This window comes from Mastigoproctus giganteus, chromosome 11 (genome assembly GCF_048544385.1).
Source record: "Mastigoproctus giganteus isolate SK-2022 chromosome 11, ASM4854438v1, whole genome shotgun sequence".
In the NCBI taxonomy this organism is placed as follows: Eukaryota; Metazoa; Arthropoda; class Arachnida; order Uropygi; family Thelyphonidae; genus Mastigoproctus; species Mastigoproctus giganteus.
In genome coordinates this window covers 150,974,841-150,996,017 of record NC_143585.1, presented here as the reverse complement: position 1 = coordinate 150,996,017, position 21,177 = coordinate 150,974,841, and the positions used below count along the sequence as shown (strand labels likewise).

Here is a 21,177-nt window from a genome sequence, read left to right as displayed (position 1 = left end):
CAATCATGTCCTCAACAAACTTTTGGACTGGTCAGATATTCATATGTTACAGTTGTCTACTTGCAAAACCTCACAGATGTTGCTCAAAGGCAGATTGGATAAAGGGCATCCTCCTGTGATCAGATATAATGGACAATCATTTAAATATACTTCTACTACCAGATATCTAGGAATTATGCCAGATGACTCATTGAGCTTCATCCTGCATGCTAAATTTATCAAAGAAAAATGCAAGTAATTTCTATCAAAACTATGGCAAGTTACTAGAAATGAGAAAGGCTTGAAGGGCCACACATTACATTTATATTACAATTACATTTTCCTTTCCATCCTTGCTTATGATGCTGATGCTTGGGAACATAGAGCCATGAAGACAGATATCATCCAGCAACTCCTTCAAACACAGTGGACGGCTCTTCTCATGATGATTAAGACCTGCAGGAATACCTTGACTCTGGCACTTCAAGTTTTATTTGGTATGTTGCTTATTCATTATGAAGTACAATACAGGTACTTGAAATATAACTTAAAATAGGGATTTTCTACTTCTCTCAATGATATACAACTTTATTTAAATGCTTCAATTTCTAGAGCTGAAACATTTCTATCCATTTTTTTAACAGATGTGCTTGGTAAGGTAAGAAGAGAATTTATTCCTACTGTTATGGAATTCGAGAAAGTGGATTTTCTTTGGTTTCCCCCTGATCTGTATGGATCTTATTTACTGACTGGACATGGGAGTTTGGCTAGTAAACTGTATAAACTAGGATTGTCTCCCACTCCATTGTGTATTTGCAGGCTCGAGGAAGATGTTGATTGTATTCTTGTGGATTGCCATCTATATAGTGATTTTAGAAATGAACTGCAGTTAAACACTGGTGTCTTTTCTAGTGATACGAACTGTTGATACGAACCTTAGATGCTTTTAAAACATTCAACTTATTCGCTATCCATACTTTCCAGAGAATAATGGAACTGTGATTGTCTCTTACGGCTGATGAACTAGTGATTGACATATTGGTTTCTGTCACATAGCGTTAGCATTAGTAGAGGCATTTGATGCAAGAAAGCAAGCTTATGCAGCATCAGCCAAAAAAAAATAATAAATAAATAAAAAATAACCACTTCCACTTCACCCCTCTGTTCATTCGAAATACCTGTCCAGCTGAGCCTTAAACTTATTTAGGCTATCAACTTCCACGACAAGGGATGGAAGTCTGTTCCACCAACCAACCACCCGCTGGCTAAAGGCAAATTTCCACACGTCTATCCTACATCTGTCTTTCCTCTCAGGCTCTTATTCTGAGCAAGAGGAAGAATCCCATCAGCATTGAATATGCTCAAACCATTCAAGGCTTTATACACCTCTATCAGATCACCTTGCTGGTGCCTAGTCTCCACACACTGTAATTTGCAAAACTTAAGCCTTTCTTCGTAAGAGCACCCCTTTGTTCCATTCACTAATCTTGTTGCCCTACTCTGTACTCGTTCCAGCAGTTCTACATCCTTCTTGAAATGAGGACTCCAGGCCTGTATACAGTACTCTAGGTCTGGCCTGACCATTGCCTTATACAAGGGAATAATCACCTCCTTATCCCTGCTAGAAAAATTCCTATATATCATTGACAATACACCATGAGCTACTCTTGCAGCCCGTCTGCACTGCTCAGAGAACTTCATATCTGCCTGCACAACCACCTCCAGGTCCCTTTCATTCTCTACCACTGTCAGTGTAGTACCACAGAGTTGATACGTTGCTCTGGGGTTGCTGTTTCCCATATGTAGTACTTTACATTTGTCAATGTTAAACTTCATTTGCCACCTCTCAGCATCTGCTCAATCTTTTCAGATCCTGTTGCAGCAGCATATTGTCAGTAGTGTCTTTGACAACCCTGCCAACCTTCGTATCATCTGCAAACTTGGACATTAAGCTTGATATACCATCATCGATATCATTTATATATACAGAAAACAATAATGGACCCATCACTGAACCCTGAGGGACTCCACTAATAACATTAGTCCATGATGAGCAATGTCCATTGATCACCACTCGCTGTCTTCTCCCCCTCAACCACCCCTTTATCCATAGCAGCAATTTGACTCCAATGCCACACTGCTCCAATTTGTGCAGCAGTCTTCCATGTGCAACAGTATCAAAAGCCTTTCTAAGATCCAAGTATATAATATCAAAGTTATTCCCTGCATCCAGTTCTTTTGTGACTGCATCATAGTATCCAATCAAATTGGTCAGGCAAGACTTCCCCTTAACAAAACTATGCTGTGTCCGAGCTATAACTGAAGTCTTGTCTAGATAATCCTGCAGTGCTTCTTTAACCAGTGCATCCATTAATTTTCCGGGAACAGAAGTTAAACTCACAGGTCTATAATTACTTGTGTCAGCCTTTGATCCTCCTTTGTGAATTGGGGACACATTTGCTCATCTCCAGTCCAAGGAAGCTCTCATAATTATGGCTAAGGGTTTGCTTACTTCCTTTGCTGCCTCCTTTAATATAACTGGATAGATCCCATCCACCCCAGGTGCCTTTCTTGTATTTATCTTCAACAATTTCTCCTCCACTTTACTCTCAGTTATTATAAGATTCTCTAGCTTACTGCTAGAGTTGAATACACCTCTGGAATTCCCCTCGCTGAATAACTCCTCATGTGTGAATGTCGATGCAAAATATTCATTTAGTTTGTTAGCTACCTGAGCAGGATCATCAACAGTTGACCCATTGATATCAAGTGGACCAATCTGATTCATCCCCTTCCTTCTGGAGTTTACATAAGTAAAGAACTCTTTGCTGTTTTTCTTTGCATCCCTTGCCAAAGATTTATCGTAATCTGCCTTCGCCTGCCTAACCTCCCATGTAACTTGGTTACAGATCAACTTGTATCTATCATAGGCTTCTGTGTCTCGTGTTAATTTGTATGTATCCCATGCATTTTTCTTCTCTGCCATATGTCTCATTAGTTCATCTGACATCCGTTTAGGCCTAAACCTTGAACAATATTTCTTAGTTGGTATGTAAAGCCTAGTAGCTTCCAAGATAAGTTCTTTGAATGCTTCCCATTTTGAATTTGCTGTTGGTAACATCATCAGTTGGGCCCACTGTATAGAATTTAAATACTGTCTCAGTCTCAGTCCATCGTAGTTGCCTTTACGAAAGCAGTAACCCTTCTCTTTACCCCTAATGGTAGTTACCTCTTTGAGTAAATCCCACTTCAGCACACTGTGATCACTGCCACCTAGTGGTTCATTTATCTGCAGATTCTTAATGCATGAAGAATCACTACTGATAATCAAATCAAGAGTATTACTCCCTCTAGTTGCCTCCCGAACATGCTGATGTAGAAAACAATCATCCAATAAATCCACAAAAGCCTTGCTAGTGTGTGATTGACCAGCCCCCAAATTCCAGTCAATATCTGGGAAATTAAAATCTCCAATTATAAGACTCTCTGATTTATTGGCCCACTCTATTTCCCTGTACAGCTTCTTATTATGCTCATCAGAGTCATTAGGCCTATAGCACACTCCTACTCTCAATTTTGATCTCCCAATGCTTATGTCACACCAAACTGACTCGACACTGCACTGTCCAGCGATGTCGACTGGCTTCACTTCCTTAGATTTTATGTATTTCTTAACTAATAGCATAACCCCCTCCTCCCTTTCTATCCTGTCTATCCTTTCTGTAGACATTGTACTCCCCAAATTCCAGTTCTGCATTCCTTATATCTCTGTGACACCATGTCTCTGAAATCCCAACAATATCTGGCTTTGATGTTTTGAGCAATACCTAAAATTCATCAAATTTATTTACTAAACTCCTAGCATTGGTGTACACGCAAGTATATAATCACCTGTTCTTTTTCTTAGCTACCCTAACACAACCCATGTGTTTACTTGTACCCCAATGATTCCCAGCAGTCTCTGAAATATCCTGCATCTTATTTTCCAGGCTGCGGCTCATTCCAATAGAAACAGTGCAAGAATCACTTTCACCTCTGCCAGTGGCTACTGTTAATCTATTAGTCCTTGTATCCCCCCAATCTAGCAGTTTTCCGATCACATAGAAGTGATTGATGGCTGGACGAAAATTTACTTGGTTGTTATGCCATATATATCTGTTTATATGCATATATTATATCAAAGTTATTCCCTGCATCCAGTTCCTTTACATAACCTTGATATGACATATGTGGCATATATGACATTCCTTGGAGCAGTGCGGCATCAGAGGCAAATTGCTGCTATGGATAAAGGGATGGTTGAGTGGGAGAAGACAGAGTGGTAATCAATGGACTCTGCTCTTTGTGGACTAATGTTATTAGAGAAGTCCCTCAGGTTTCAATGTTGGGTCCATTGTTGTTTTCGGTATTTATAAATGAAAATTATGATGGTATATCAGGCTTAATGTCCAAGTTTGCAGACGATACGAAGGTTGCCAGTGTTGTTATTATTAATTTATTCCTACTGTTTTGGAATTCAAGAAAGTGGATTGTCTTTGTTTTTTTTTGTGTCATTAACAAAAATTTTTTTGTTAATGACACTAAAGACAGTACACTGCTGCAACAGGATCTAGAAAAGTTGAGCGGATGGGCTGAGAGGTGGCAAATGAAGTTTAACATTGACAAATGTAAAGTACTACATATGGGAAGCAGTGACCCCAGAGTAACGTGTTAACTCTGTGGTACTACACTGACAGTGGTAGAGAATGAAAAGGACCTGGGGGTAATTGTGCAGGCAGATATGAAGTTTTCTGAGCAGTGCAGACTGTCTGCAAAAGTAACTCATTGTGTCTTGTCAATGATATACAGGAATTTTTCTAGCAGGGATAAGGAGGTGATTATCCCCTTGTATAAGGTGATGGTCTGTCCACACCTTGAGTACTGTATACAGGTCTGGAGGCCTCATTTTAAGAAGGATGTAGAGCTGTTGGAACGAGTTCAGAGAAGGGCAACAAGGTTAGTGAATGGAACAAAGGGTTGCTCTTACGAAGAAAGGGTAAAGTTTTGCTAATTACAGTGTTTGGAGACTAGGCACCTGTGAGGTGATCTGATAGAGGTGTATAAAGACTTGAATGGTTTAAGCATGCTCGCTGCTGATGGGATTCTTCCTCTTGCCCAGAATAATCACCTGAGAGGGCATAAATTCAAATTGAGGAAAGACAGTTGTAGGATAGATGCGTGGAAGTTTGCCTTGAGCCAGCGGGTAGTTGATTGGTGGAAGAGACTTCCATCTTTTGTTGTGGAAGTTGATAGCCTAAATAAATTTAAGGCTGAGCTGGACAGGTATTTGGAATGAACGGAGAGGAGAAATTGGAGCGTTTTCTTTCTTTTTTTTTTCTTCTTATGCTGCATAAACTTACTTTCTTGCACCGTATGCCTCTACTAATGCTAATGTACCATGAGGTGATTCCACCTAGTATATATCAATTGCGAGACCATCTTTGAAATATTGTGCACAGGCTACACCTCCCCCCCCCCCTCCAAAAAAACTTAGTGCTTCTAGAAATTCAAGACAGGCAACATGCTTGGTGAGTTTGTCGAAAGGCACCCACATAAGAAGAAACTTTCTTGATTTGCTAATGGGAGATTAGGAAAATAAAAGTGAAGGTGAAATTTTACTGCATTTAGTAATGAAAGAACCATGTTGCATAAATGTTCAAGCGGAGGGGGTGGGTGTGGAGGGAAAAAGAGAGAGAGAGAGAATACTGGAAGAGTTTTGTTTTTTACTGTTAATACAGTTTGCATTTTAAAGTTTTTTTTTACATTTTGCATGTGCTATTGGTAATGCTACAGAATAAAACATCTCTCTCTCTAATGTAACCATAACCTTCAATTTTAGAATTTGCATAAGAAATTGGAGAAAAAGATTGCAAAGTTTCATGGTCGAGAAGATGCCATACTCTATGCAAGTTGTTTCGATGCCAATGCTGGTATATTTGAAGTGTTACTGTCATCTGATGATGCTGTCCTTTCTGATGAACTTAATCATGCTTCTATCATTGACGGCATTCGTCTCTGTAAAGCACAGAAGTACAAATATAAACATAGAGATATGACAGGTAAGCTTCCCAAGTGTAGTATATCCTTTTAATATCCCCATTCCAATTATTTATTTTAGTTATTTGGGATTACGGGTTCCATGGTTGTAGGCTTGTATACATTCAGACTATTGCAATAGAACACATACATAGAAAGGCTTCAGTTCTGCAAATTGCAGTGTCTCTAAACCAGGGACATGCGGAGAGATCTGATTGAGGTTGTTTAGAGCCTTGACTGAATTGAATAAGCTGAATATTAGTGGCTTTCTTGCACTTGCCGAAACTACACACATGAAGGGGCATAAATTCAAGTTGAAGAAGGATGGTTGTAGGATAGATGTGCAGAAGTTTGACTTCAGCCAGCAGGTGGTTGATTGTTGGAACAGGCATCCATCTGTTGTGGAAGTGGATGGGTTGAATAAGTTCAAGGAAGAACAAGACAAGTTCTTGGAGGGTATGAATGGGTGAACCGTGTTTTTTTTTTTTATTTGCATTTAATACTAAATGCAAATCATTAAAATATGAATAAAATATAAAAGGACAAAAGTTTTAATTAAAACAAAATTTAAAAAATAAATAAAAATAAAATGCAATTTTAAGTTAAGAATTCAGATAAAAAAATTGAGGATCTAAAGTGGTGAAAGTTCAGATTTAGTGGTATTTGGGGACTAGGGCAGAGTCTTGTTGTCTCAAATGCACAAAATTGTGTTACTAGATTTCATAGATCCACAGTTAACTCTAATTGAGGTTTCCTCTTAGGCAAACCAGTGCTTTATCCCTTCTACTAAATGTGCAGATGTCTAGTGCTGATTAACTACTCATTATAGAATGTATTACACTTTCCAGTACTTAATTCAATAGGGATTGTAGTTGCTTCAGAATGATCCTTTATGAGATTCAAGAAAAAAAAAAAAAAATCTCTCAAAGAGATTCTAAAAAACTTCTGTCAGAGAGAATCTCTGACAATGTCAAACAGGAAAACTCAATACTAGTCTGAGTATTGACTGAGTACAGAGTGGGAGTAATCTACAGACGGGTGCGTTATCCAATAGGCAAAAAAGACACATGCCATGATCAGAGGGGGGGGGGCCCAAAATCACTGTTTGAAAAACTCATTGCTGTTTGTTTTTTACTAATATATATTTAAGTGATTTTTATCGGAAACTGACTTTCTACCTGAAGGTCAATGAACTTGAAGATTAATTTGAAAATTATGTTTTCTTCAAAAATGGTTTTACCGATTTTGATGAAATTTTATATTTAGTTCTTCCTTAAATAGTTGAGTTAATTGAAAAAGTAGACTGCCTTGTATGGAACCAGCACCCCTGATATCCATGTGCTTAAAGGATCTCCATGTAGAACACAGGTGACTGCTTAACTGGAACTAGCAGCGAAATGGTCCTTGAGGTTGTCACAGACATTCTCTCAAATATGCCAGACAAGCTGTACTTCCTACCTGGTAGTCTAAAATGCTGATGGAACTGAAATTCGGTGACGCTCAAGTCAAGTGGACCCAACTTCGGCGAAGACCGGACAGTCTATGACAGCCAAATCCTCTGCTTGCACCTTCACGATGGAGGGACTGTTAATAATCCTGGGTATAACCCCCATGCACATGCACACTGTGGGTGAATACCGAGGCATGAACCAACGTAAGCAGGGGTCGAGGTGTGGCACCCACACTACATGGAGGAATGCTGCCCCTCTGTGTTACCAGGCAATACTAGGTGGTAGATGACTCTCATCAACTGGTGCAATACCACCACTTTGCTTATTGGAGGCTTGAAGTGGTGGAACTCAAGTTTAGTCTCCAGAGCTAAGTTCTGGTCAACCATACCCCATCTCTTCCATCATGCAGTATGAATGATGACTTTTGAGGTTATAATGGACATCATGGTGAGATCCAATCATCCTTACATTCGAGAGTACAGCTCTAAAACGGTGTTCGCAGGCTAGTTACTACACCAGACCGAAAATATTGGTAACTGTTTAGGAGGCTTCCGGATCAGCTAGTGTATAATCTTGCTACCTCTACTCTGCCAGACAGTGACTGGGGGGGGAGTCCGAGTAGTGTGTATGCTGGGGTGAGGGCATTGTCGAGGCCACGTTATGTCAAGGATCTAGGTATATTCTTACCATGTGTACGCCGTATCCAAAACATTTCATTACTTCATACAGCATGTCCCCCCCACACACACTTTTTCTTGTTATTGAATACACCATAAATTGTTAAACTAATAGAGTAAGCTTATCTGCGAAGAGATCTAAACCTCCCAAACATTTCCTAGTTCATTTCACAAATATACGTGGTCTCAATTCTAATCTCAACGATGTCCATTTCCACTTGCAGTCTGCCAAACCCCATGTACTTTTTCTGACAGAATCTCATTTATCGGTTGATTCAACTACTGTTCATCTCAGTTGCCCAAACTATTCACTGTACGATTCCTTTCGCCTCAAAGGTGGTACTTGTGCATATGTCCGTTCCGATATTCCAAGTCAGAGACTTGGTAATTTTGAATCTCCTCTTTTCGATCTTCTCTGGCTTAAAATCTCTCTACCCCGTTGTGTCAAATACATCTGTTGTCTCTACCGTTCTCCCAGCTGCACTAATCACTTGGAACTCTTCGACTTCCTCTCTTTACAACTTGACTTTCTCCAATCCAACTATCCTAAGAGTGAGGTAATTTTTCTTGGTGATTTTAATGTTCACAACTCCAGCTGGCTTCCATTTTCTAGTCACACCGACTCAGCTGGTTGAGATGCTGAGGCTTTTGCAATTACTAATGACCTTGCACGGATTGTTCACTTGCCTTCAAGAATACCAGACAATCCTAACCATACAGCCAACACGCTTGATCTTTTTCTCACAAACAACTCTTCTAAGTACATGGTTGAAGTGAGTGGTCCTTTAGGCACCTCAGATCACAACTTGGTGATTGTCTCTTCTCCAATGGACCCTTTATCTCATGCAATTCCCAACCTCGTGTCCTTTGGCATCACAAGAATGCAAAATGGGATGACCTGCGAGATTTCTTTTCTTCTTTTCCTTGGTCGGACTACTGTTTCAAAACTTCTGATGTCAACGTTTGCTCAGATAGTGTCAGTGAAATTATCCTTGTAGGAATGGAATCCTTTATCCCAAGCTCCACTTTAAAATCTCGTCCTTTATCTAAATCTTGGTTTTCCAATAAATGTGCTGAGGCCTTTCAGGAGAAGAATGTTGCATATTGTAATTGGCTTTTTTCCAATTCTTCAGTTTCATTTTCTGCTTACACCAAAGCTCACAACAATTGTAAAGCAGTTATTAATCAGTCCAAACTAGATTTCGAACAGGCTAAGAGTAGGAAACTTGCTTCTTGCCCTAATGGTAGCAGAGCATTCTGGTCTCTTGCCAAAGCTATTGGCTGCAACTTTTGCCCATCTCTTCTTCCACCTCTGTCAAAACCAGATGGTTCTGTTGTCACTTCGGCCAAGGATAAAGCTGACCTGCTAGCATCCATTTTTCTTCCAACTCGTTTATTAATGATCTTGATAAAACACCTCCTGCCATTCCGAACATGCTCCATTCAATGCCTCCTGCGGTCTTCCGTCAAAAGGATGTCAGAAGGATTTTGATGAATCTTGATGCTAAGGAAACTCGAGATCCTGATGGTATTTCTCCACTTGTTCTCAAAATCTGTGCTCACCAACTTACTCCTCTTCTTTGCTGCCTTTTTTCACTTTCTTATTTCAAAGGTGTTTTTCCTTCTGCTTGGAAATTTGCTCATATCCAGCCAGTTCTTAAAAAGAGTGACAAATCCCTCCCACCCAATTATCGTTCCATTGCAATTAATTCTACTCTTTCTAAAATAATGGAGAAATCAATTAACCGCCAACTCTGAAACCACCTAGAAACCTTCCGTCTGATCAATGATCACCAGTATTGATTCCGTCAATGTCGATCCACTGGTGACATTCTGGCTTACCTGTTTATGGACAAATTCAATGGAAAAGTTCGGTGAAACACAAGCAGTCACTCTAGACATCTAAAAGGCTTTCAATCTTGTTTGGCATAAAGGTCTTCTAAACAAACTTCCATCTTATGGTTTTCCAACTGTTTTTTGTAATTGGTTAACCAGTTTTCTCTCTGATTGCTCACTGTGGGTGATGGTAGATGGCTCTCTGTCTTCTAACCTCTCGACTAATGCTGGTGTCCCCCCCCCAAGGTTCAGTTCTTTCCCCCCACTCTTTTCCTCTTGTATATTAATGTCCTTCTTCCATTGCCTGGAAATCCTATCCATAGTTTTGCTGATGATAGCACATTGCATTCCACTTTCCATTTTGAGAAAACTTGCCCTGTTCAATCAGCTTCAACTTCTCGAAAATCTGCTACTGATTCCTAAATGCTGATCTCCAGGTATTTCTCCAGTGGGGCAAAGACAACTTAGTTGATTTCAATCCTTCTAAAACTCAGTGTTGTGTTATATCTGACAAAAGATGCTAAGAAAAACAGCAAGGATTTCTTTACTTATATAAAAGCTTGGAACTGGATACAAAAAATAATTTTGATATCATATATAAGTAAATGTTTAATAATTATATTATTATGTAAATGCTAATGTTTTGTATACAGTAAACCCCCGCTATTCGTGGGGGTTACGTTCCTGAGAAATGCCGCGAATACCGAAAACGCGAATACTGAGTTATGGCTCCCTTAGTAATAAAGGGGTTTCGTTCCAAAGTATGAAATATATAAGAAAAACTAGTCTAAAATTTTGTCTATGTATGTATTATATGTACCTTCATAATATGACTATGTACATATACAGTACATGGTGAAATGCAAGTATATGGCATCAAAATGAAAATAAGAAACAATTTAATATTAAATGTAATATTCATTAGAAATTTCAAACAAATTTTTCAAACCAGCGCCTTTGCTATCTAAAAAACTTATCCCGACAGTGCTATCACCAATTTCGCTAAAGTGTTGTTAAAGGAGTTTTGCCTTTTCACGAATGATGAGTGAACTTAACGGAATTTTATTTTGAGTTCGGTCTTCTATCCACAGATTTAAAAATTTTTCCATTTTTTTTCTAATTTAACATCATGAGTTAGAGCTAATTTTTGAAGCAATTAGCGCGTTTTCACGGACACTACGACAGATTTTTTCTTCCGATTTTTTGATTAATCGTACCGTTGACTCACTGATTTTATAATGTTTTGCCACTGAGGAGACACTTTCACCATTAGAAATTTTGTCTAATAACTCAATTTTATTCGTTAATGTCATCACCTTCTTTGATATTTTCACATTTCCCTTGTTATTCGTAGCCATATTTTTGTACGGGTTAGAAAGAACTTGTCCACAATAAAGTCACTTTCTTCTGTTAGCACACTCGAAAAAGTCTGTTTTACACTGCAAAACGGTAAATTTATCACTTTTGTAAGCATATCAATTTATAAATTGATAAATTTATTCAATTTATAAGCATATAAATTAAAAGCAGACGACGAAACCTTCCATGACAAGCGCATAATCCTTTCTTGCTAATCCTTGTCCATACTGAACAAGGATTAGCAAGAAACATCCTCGCTCGCGATTTTGTCACTCCTCTTCCCCCACCCACTGAGCGCTGTTTTGACCGGGAAAGATAATTTTAGCCACACCCATGTTTTTTTATGGCAGAAAATGTTCACGGCGATTTAAAATTCACATTTTTTTTAGGTTTCATTTTATATTAAATCAGTGACTGCGAATAGCAGGGGTTTACTGTATTTATCAATGATATTGATGAAGGTATATCAGGCTTAATGTCTCGAAGTTTGCAGATGATAAAAAGGTTGGCAGGGTTGTTAATGACAGTAATGGCAGTGTGCTACTGCAACAGGATCTAGATAATTTGGGCAGATGGGCTAAGAAGTGGCAACTGAAGTTTAACCTTGAAAAATGCAAAGTACTGCATATGGGTAGAAGTAACCCCAGAGAAACGTACCAACTGTGTGGTACTACACTTAAGGTGGTAGAAAATGAAAAAGATCTGGGAGTAATTGTGCAGGCAGATATGAAGTTTTCTGGGCAATGCAGACAGGCTGCCAGGGTATGTCATGGGGTTTTGTCAATGATATATAGGAATTTTGCTAGCAGGGAAAAGGAGGTGATTATCCCTCTGTATAAGGCAATGGTCAGGCCACGCCTTGAGTACTGCGTACAGGTCTGGAGGCCTCATTTTAGGAAGGATGTAGATTTACTTGAGCGTGTACAGAGAAGGGAAACAAGAGTGGTGAGGGGAATGGAGGGATCCTCTTACCAAGAGAGGCTTAAGTTCTGCAAATTGCAGTGGCTGGAGACTAGGCACCTGCGCTGTGATCTGATTGAGGTATATAAGGCCTTGAATGAGTTGAGCACGCTGAATTCTGATGGGATCCTTCCACTTGTTCAGATTACGAACCTAAGGGGGCATAAATTCAAATTAAGAAAGAATAGATGTGCGGAAATTTGCCTTTAGCCAGCGGGTGGTTAATTGCTGGAACAAACTTCCATCTGTCGTTGTGGAAGTTGATAGGTTGAATAAATTTAAGGAGGAACTGGACAGACATTTGGAGGGAATGGTGTGATTTTTTTTTTTGGCTGATGCTGCATAAGCTCATACACATGCTTTTTGCATCACATGCCGCCACTACTACTATCATCTCACAAAAAGGATTCTTTTGCTCCTATGGTTATCTTTGGAGACACTCCGATTTCTAGGCAAGTTGATATATCTCTTTTGGGGATTACCCTGACTTCTAATCTTTCTTGGCACAAGCACATTACAAATATTGCTTCCTCTGCATCTAAAAAAACTTGATTTTCTCTTTCATTCTTTAATGTTACTTTTCTTACAAACAGCTGTTTATACAAATCGCAAATCCGCCCTACCATAGAATATTGTTCCTACATCCGGGGTGGTGGCCCCAAAACATCTGTGAGGCTTCTAGGTTCCTTTCAGAAGAGGGTAGTTAGATTAATTAATGACTCATCTCTAACAGAGTCTCTCCACTCTGTCTCATAGACTTACTGTTTCTGCTGCAAGCCTTTTCTACAGTTACTTCCATGGGCACTGTTCTTCTGAATTGGTTTCTATAATTCCCGCTCTCTCTTTCAAAACAGTCCGAACACGTGCCACCACCAGACAGTATCCATTTACTGTCCAACTTCAAATTCACAGAACCAACTTTTCATCTTCCTCGTTTATTCATTCAACTGTCGTTTTCTGGAACAACCTTCCTTCATATGTATTTTCTGAAAATTACTGTCTGTGGAAGTTCAAGTCTAATGTCAACAAATATCTTCTCTTGTCTTCGCAATCTCCAATCCAAGCATGGTACTAAGTACTATAGGTTCTAATACCTCTCGTGTTTGGGGTTTTCTTAAAAAATAAAATAAACAAATGCAGCTAAAGCTTCTCACAGGTTATGATAATAATTTAAAGTGGAAGATAAAAATATTTTTGTGAACGAATTTAAATTAATTAATATTATTACTATATTTAATACCACTCATATACCATGTGTGAAATGAATAATATACTTTATTAAGCTTAAAGGTGACGTTTCAGGCAGCTTGTCGAATGGACTGATGATTGGCAAGGTGTCTGAAACGTCACGTTAATGTGTAGTGGTTTATGCGATTCTTTGATAAACTATATTATTAATTTCATGTGGTATATGAGTGGTATTAAATATAGTAATAATCTTAATAAATTTAAAATCGTGCACCTGCAAAAATATTTTCCCCTTCCACTTTCAGTTATTTCACAGCACATTCCAATGAATATTTTATCGAAATCTCCTGTGGTGGGCATTAGTAAACCGCCCACTCGCTTTTCTCCATAATCATTTATCTCTTGATAAGTTTTCACCTGAAAATTGCTGGACACCTACTGAATTGCAGGTGGGGTTGATTGGCAATTTAGTGGTCAATTTTAGTTTACCCAAGAGCTAATGGTAGTAACGTTCTGCAATTCAGTGCCGCCTGTAAACCTACCCAAACGCCTACTGAGGTCGCACTGGTCAACTGTTTCTGTGTTCATAGCCTATGAGAAGCTTTAGATGCATGTCGCTGCTAGTTCCAAGCAGAACTGAGGGTGCAGCTGAATTATTCAGCAGTTTTTAATTTTAATACGTAATTAACTTAAAAAACGAGTGTAAGAAAACATTAAATATTGAGCGACAGAAGAACACTGAGAGCCGAACTTTTTCGATAAGATTTTAACTTAAATTTTGTAGGTATTTTATTTTGTTTTATATTAACAAATACAGCAGATACCTGATATATAGCAATAAACTCATGGCCTCTGTTTTTATTTATATTCACTTTCTTTAATGTGCGAAGCAATTCAAGGAGGACTAATATCAACTTTTTCTAATGTGGACATAATTTTAAAACTATTTTTGTCAATTCCTGTTTCGAACGCATCAGCAGAATGATCATTCTCTGTGCATAAAAGAGTTAAGAATTATATTAGAAATTCACTTGGACAAGGAAAATTTAGTAATTTGGCAATAATTTGTATTGAGAATGATATTACAAACAGGATTGATTATAGTGAACTGATATACAATTTCTCAGCCCAAAAAGCACGAAAAGTTCATATAAAGTAGTATAAAAATACTTACTGGTTTAAGTGTATGTATTAGTTCCAAATTATTCTTCTGGATTAAATATTTTTCTTACATCATATAATTTGTTTTGTTGTCACAATAAAATGAAATTGAAAATGTTCTTTATTACTTTCTTCTTTATATGGGTCCCCAAATTCCAATTTGCCTTATGCCCCCCATGAGGGTATAATGTGCCCCTGTCTACAGACCGGAAGATTGGTCTTTTTGATTTTTAAATTGACTATCATTCTCTGGAAATGAATTGCAGCATTAATGTATAGAAAGTTGAGAAACATGGTTGCTGCTGACTTAAAACAAGAATATTTCTAAATGCTTACCAATATAATCAGTGATCTCAGCATTTTGAGGTCTCTTAATGTCCCAGGAACAATTAATCACTGAAGTCTAAGGTTTTAAAAGATGTTTCATCTTTTAAAACCTTAGACTGTTTCGAACGCATCACATGCCGTTGTAATTGGCATCCACCCTAGGAAGCCATGGGCAGACACAAACTGCAACTCTGACTTCTGTTTTCTCAGGGATCCCAAGTTCTAAGGTGTGTGTATAAACTTTAGATAAACAACTTTGGATGTTGCTGAATTTTAATTTGGCACATATTCACATAAATATATACCAATTAGAGACTGAAATTATACATAAGTTCAGATTATATACCTCTGAGGTGCCTCAGTAGCCAGGTGGGCAGGAGCAGCAGTGTGTAGCACACGCTTCTTGATTAGACCGGATTCTTGATTCGAGCCCGTGACCACCAAATACGGAGGATGCGGAAAGGTCAGGGAATGAATACATCATTTTATATATATATATGTGTGTGTGTGTGTGTGTGTGTGTGCGCGCGCGCCCTGCACTTGCATGTTCCTTGTACAGGATGTCCAGGCTAGAGGTATCCAAAACTACACACGTATACCTCAGCATCTAAGGTGTATTAAAATAATTTATTTTGTTATTATACAGAGTAACTCACCAAGTTTTTATGAAAGTAAAGTTCAATGTGGGCACCTTTTGTAGCTCGACAGATGTCAAAACGATACTCGAGCTCTTGCCAAGTGTTTTCCAGATCTGAGGCGTTATGTATAGAAAGATGAAGGGTGTTAGAGCAACTACTTCAATGATACGCTTTTTCAAATCGTCCAAATCCCAAACTTTTCTCTGGTACACACACACAGTCATTAATAATAATCATCATCAGCCATTTTCAATCCACTGCAGAATGAAGGCCTCTACAGCAACTTTCCAGTTCCTTCCGTTTTGTGCAATGACCATCCATTTACTACCCACAAACTCATGAATTTCATCTGTCCATCTCCGTCGTTGTCTTCCAGATTTTCTTCTAGCTCCTCTTGGGTACCATTCTGTTATTCTCTTAGTCCATCTGTCATCATGTCTTCGAGCTATGTGTCCTGCCCAAGACCATTTTAGTTCTTTAGTTTTGATAAGAATGTCCTTTACTTGAGTTTGCTGCCTAATCCATGTGTTTCTCTTCTTATTTAACAGTCTGATTCCCAATATAATTCGTTCCATTCTTCGCTGTGTCATTCTCTGCTTCTCTTCCATTCTTTTGGTGAGTGCCCAAGTTTCACTTCCATAAGTCATGGTGGATAGTATACACTGGTTCATTATTTTACGTTTCAGACAAATTGAGATATTGCTCCTCAGTATTTGACCATATTTCCTGAATACTATACATCCAAAATTTATTCTTCTCTTGACTTCCATCCATTTATCATTATTACAGCTAATTACTGTAATAATAATAATCACCTCCACCTTTTCAATTACTGCTCCTTCAATCATTATATCCCTTTCTGTGGCATACTTTTTCATCATTACTTTTGTCTAGTCATATTCATCTTTAGTCCAAAATCCTTACTAATTCTGCATAAATGGTTAAGATTTTCCTCTAATTCTCTGGGATTGTGGCTTCTGACCACAATGTCATCTGCGAATCATAAATGGTTTAGGTATTCTCCATTCAATTGACTCCATTTTTCTGCGACAAGCCTAATCTTCTGAAAGCTTCCTCAAGGGCAGCAGTAAACAACTTCGGAGATATTGTGTCTCCTTGTCGAACTCCTTTATCGATTTTAAATTTGCTACTGTCTTTGTGTAGTCTAATAAAGGAGGTAGCATTCTCATATATTTTCTTCAAAATCATAATATATGGGTTATCCTATGCCTTGTCTTTCCAGTGCCCGAAACATTGCCTTATGCTGTATGGAGTCAAATGTCTTTTCATAATCCACAAATGCCAGGCATAATGGTGTTTTATATTCATTTGCTTTCTCCATTAGCTGTGATATTACGTGAAGGTGATCCATAGTTGAGAATACCGTCATAAAGCCAGCTTGCTCTTTCGGTTGATTCTCATCAAGTATTCTTTCTAATCTGTTAGTAATGACCCTTGTGAACAACTTGTAGATGTGGGATAGCAAGTTAATTGGTCTATAATTTCCAATTTCTGATTTATCTCCTTTCTTATGCAGCAAAACTATGATTGCATTATTCCACTCCTTAAGCATCACACCTTTTCTGAAGAGCCTTTTGCATTTTGTGAAGCGTCTTGCCAGTTTTTGTGCTATGTCTCTTCCTCCCAATTTTAACAACTCTACAGTAACTTCATCTTTCCCTGCAGCTTTCTGATTCTTCATTTTCTTCAATGCATATTCTACTTCATCAGGAAGTATATCGGGTATGTCATATGTGTTACCAATTTTTTTTATTATTATTTTATTATTATTATTATTAGCCATATGGTGCAAGGAAGCCTGAGGCTTATGCTGCACCAGCCAAAAAAAAAATTTCTGAGTTACCCTGAGAGAGAGAGAGAGAGAGAGAGAGAGAGAGAGAGAGAGAGAGAGAGAGAGAGAGAGAGAGAGAGAGAGAGAGAGAGAGAGAGAAGTAGAAGGGAATCACTAAGAAAGAAGAATGATAATATCCAGCTCAGGACCCTGGGTGTGCCATGCTCACCAGATGTGGGGGCCCCTGGGGTTTATGCAACATTACAGAAAATAACCTATGAAAGAAATGAAAGAAATTATTACAATTATTTAAAACAGAATTTTAGCAATTCTGTCTGAAACAACTGGCATTACTATGACTTTATGGGATTAATTATGTCCATCTTATATTCCAATTAAAGATTCTATTGCATTGCATATACTTCTAAATAATTTGCTATTATTATATGATAACCTGATTCACTAATATGGAGAAAAGAAGAGTATGCAAAACTGACTGTAAATAGTAGTAATAATTTTTAAAAAATTGTGAGAAAGCATATTATTTGATGTTTGTTTTGAACTAAGTTATATTACACTTCAACTATTAATTACCAGTTTCTAGTGCACTATACTCTATTTCTGGAGTAAAATCATCAGTTTTTGCAGACAGAGGTTCAAATGATATATGATGTCGGGCCTTGAATCGATCAAACCACCCAGGGCTTCCCTTAAATTCAGTGCGTCCAAGTTGCTTCGCAAATTCCTCAGCTTTCATTCACAATATTGAAGGACTGATGGGGATATTTTGTTCTTGTGCCGACCAGAACCATCGAAATGTGCATTCATCAAGGTCTGCATATTGTGAAGTACTTAAACGTTTACGATTTCCTTGGAACAGGCGCTTCTCATAGGCTCTCAGGATAGACTCTATTCTTGATGTATGTAGACAGAATACTTGGAGGAATACCAAAGTCAAATGCTATCTGACATTTCTTTTTCTTACCCTCGTTAACTGCCTGAAGTACTCTGACCTTCTCTTCTAGAGATAATGTTTTCAATTTTCTTCCAGTAGCCATAGCACACTTACTTCTCACCTACCATGTGAGATGGTCGAGTCGTTGTTTACTATTAGAACACATGAAAAGCTGTAGCTCTATTCAACAGTTACGCGCGAATGCATAATTTCCATTGTTCTGATTTAAGTCAGCTGTTTTGATTTTTGACATAAGTGAAGAGAAGTTGGTGTCTTCATATTAAAACACAGACGTGACATCTGGAATGCAAACTAACGTCGAAAATTCACAAGTTGCTCAAGCACATTTAAGATCAACGGCTTCAGTTTCCATACAGTTGCCATAATATATTAAAACTGCCACTTACCCTACTACTGCGATATTTAAAAAAAAAAAAAAAAACTATATGTCAATATATGAAAAGCTATAGGCTTTCACAAATTAAACAAGATAGATCATCATTTTCACATGACAGTTACATAAACGTTTCGATTAACAACACAAGTGTCAAAAAGTTTCTTCGTATAACAAAACACTTAAATGACATTAGCATTAGTAGAGGCATATGATGCGAGATCCACCTTCCCCTTGCTCCTTGATTAATTTTCTATAGTAGTCTTCTGCTATTTGAATTATGCCTTCTCTGCTATAAGTACACCATCGCTATTCTTCGGTTTCAGTATCATTTGTCTTTCTGTGTTACTGCCAATGGTTGCTGATTTAATTCCTTTGTTTTCCCTTAATGCTTGTTCTACTTTTCTTGTGTTAAATCTTCTTATGTTGATTTGAGTCTCTGAGTCTCTTTCTTAGCCGACCGGGCTAGCCAGGTGGGTAAAATGCCTGCCTGGCAACCAAAAGGTAAAGTGTAAAGTGTGTTCTTGTCAAATGGCACCAGGGGTTTCCCCCATCTCCACGTGGTTTTCTTTGTGGGTGTAACAGATCACTGTTAAGGCCAGAGATTTAAAAGTGTATGGGATTTGGAAGTATTAGCATTAGCATTAGTAGAGGCATTTGATGCAAGAAAGCAAGCTTATGTAGCATCAGCCAAAAAAAAAAAAAAAAAAAAAATACTTCCACTTCACCCCCCTGTTCGTTCAAAATACCTGTCCAGCTGAGCCTTAAACTTATTTAGGCTATCAACCTCCACCACAAGGGATGGAAGTCTGTTCCACCAACCAACCACCCGCTGGCTAAAGGCAAATTTCCGCACGTCTATCCTACATCTGTCTTTCCTCAATTTGAATTTATGCCCTCTCAGGTGTATCGTTGTGTATCGTTGTTCCTTTGGCCATTTAGCCGCTAGACCCCTGCTGGGGCCCAACGTTGCCCACACTCAGCCCCGTGGAGGCAGACCAGGTACACCCAGCATAATTATTTACTCTGGCAGGCCCTGCCACCTAATTTCCTGAGATTTCAGTGGCTAGGGCCTAAAAAAAAAATATATATATATATATATATATATATATGTATATGTAAAAAAAAAATAATAAAAAAATAAATTAAATAAATAAAAATAATAAATAAAATAAAATAAATAAAAATAATAATAATAATGCGATTTTAAGGGGTGGTTCGCTAATGAGGTTAAGTTTCGGAATTGATGCACGATTTGGCTGTTATAATTTGGAAGTTTAAGTTTTTGTCGTGTGGGGCATACACTGTGATGTATAGAGAGAGAGAGTGTGGGGGAAAGACTGAAGACTGGAGGGGAAAGACAGAAGTATGAGGCCAATAGGGTAGACGACCCCAGATATCAGTGTGGCATGCCCATGCCACACCAGGAGAAGTAAATGGGGGAGACGGGGGAGGGGACGGTCCCGGCCCCTCCCTCCGCCAGGATATGGAGAGAAAGTGGGCCAGACTAGGTGTCCAACCCAGATCGCCAAAAGGCGAGGCAACAGTGTAGCTGCGGTCACAGTCATGGTTTTTGGATGTTCAGTTCAGTGTCACTTCAGGTAGGTCACAGTCTTGGTTCAGTCTCACTTGTCTTGTGTTCATCTTATGGGATCAGGAAGATGAGTGATGACTCTGGTCAGTTTGTAGTACTGCTTTGATGTCAATTCAGGTAGTCATATTCGTTGAGAGCATTAGTCCTGGCCATTTGCACCAGGTCATGAATGGAGAGTTATCTTTGTTGGTAATTTCTTCTGATCGGTTGTAGTCGTGCGGTATGTTCATGCTGTAGTCTTGAATGTCTCCTCCTTGGTTAGTTTCAATGGAGTTCTTCTATTCAGATGTTTCCATATTGTTGCGGATAGCAATTTCTGTTCTCCTTCTGTTAAAGATGTCCTGGGCGTAGCGGCTGAACGCGGTGTACTCGTCTTCCGAATCCAGGAGGTGATGCTCATTGTCTTTTGGTACAAACTTTATACTGGTGATGAGTACTGATCTTTGTTCCTCATAGCATTCACATTTGTGCATATGTTGCTACGTCTCCATATTGCCACAGGTGCAAGTTGGGTCCTCGGTCAGTCCGAATGCATTCAGTTTTGCGTTAAAGGGCCCATGGCCCGTCAGGAGGAAGGTGGTGTTCAGTCCTGGGTAGAACCATTTGTGGGCTTTTGGATAGATCTTGTCTACGTAGGGTATAAATTTCCGTGTGACTTCACCCTTGGTCGTCTCTTGCCATCTCCTCTGCCAAGTTTCTTTCAGGTGTTCCATGATTTTCTGTTTTTCCATTCGGTGGTTGTTTGTAGGGTCCAGTGTAAAAGTGTCAAACGTGGTCGGTGTTCCCTTTGC

The 21,177-nt window shown here is 38.6% G+C and overlaps 1 protein-coding gene across 3 annotated transcripts in view; it reads left to right on the top strand.

Annotated features, from left to right (window-relative positions):
- The window catches only part of Gcat (Glycine C-acetyltransferase), a 183,480-nt gene that overhangs the window by 32,909 nt on the left and 129,394 nt on the right, over positions 1-21,177 (top strand). For all 3 annotated transcript variants that reach the window (XM_090385157.1, XM_090385156.1, XM_090385155.1), the window contains exon 4: positions 5,858-6,077. In XM_090385157.1, coding sequence (XP_090241283.1) covers positions 5,858-6,077 — 220 coding nt within the window. The remainder of the gene's footprint in view (positions 1-5,857; positions 6,078-21,177) is intronic.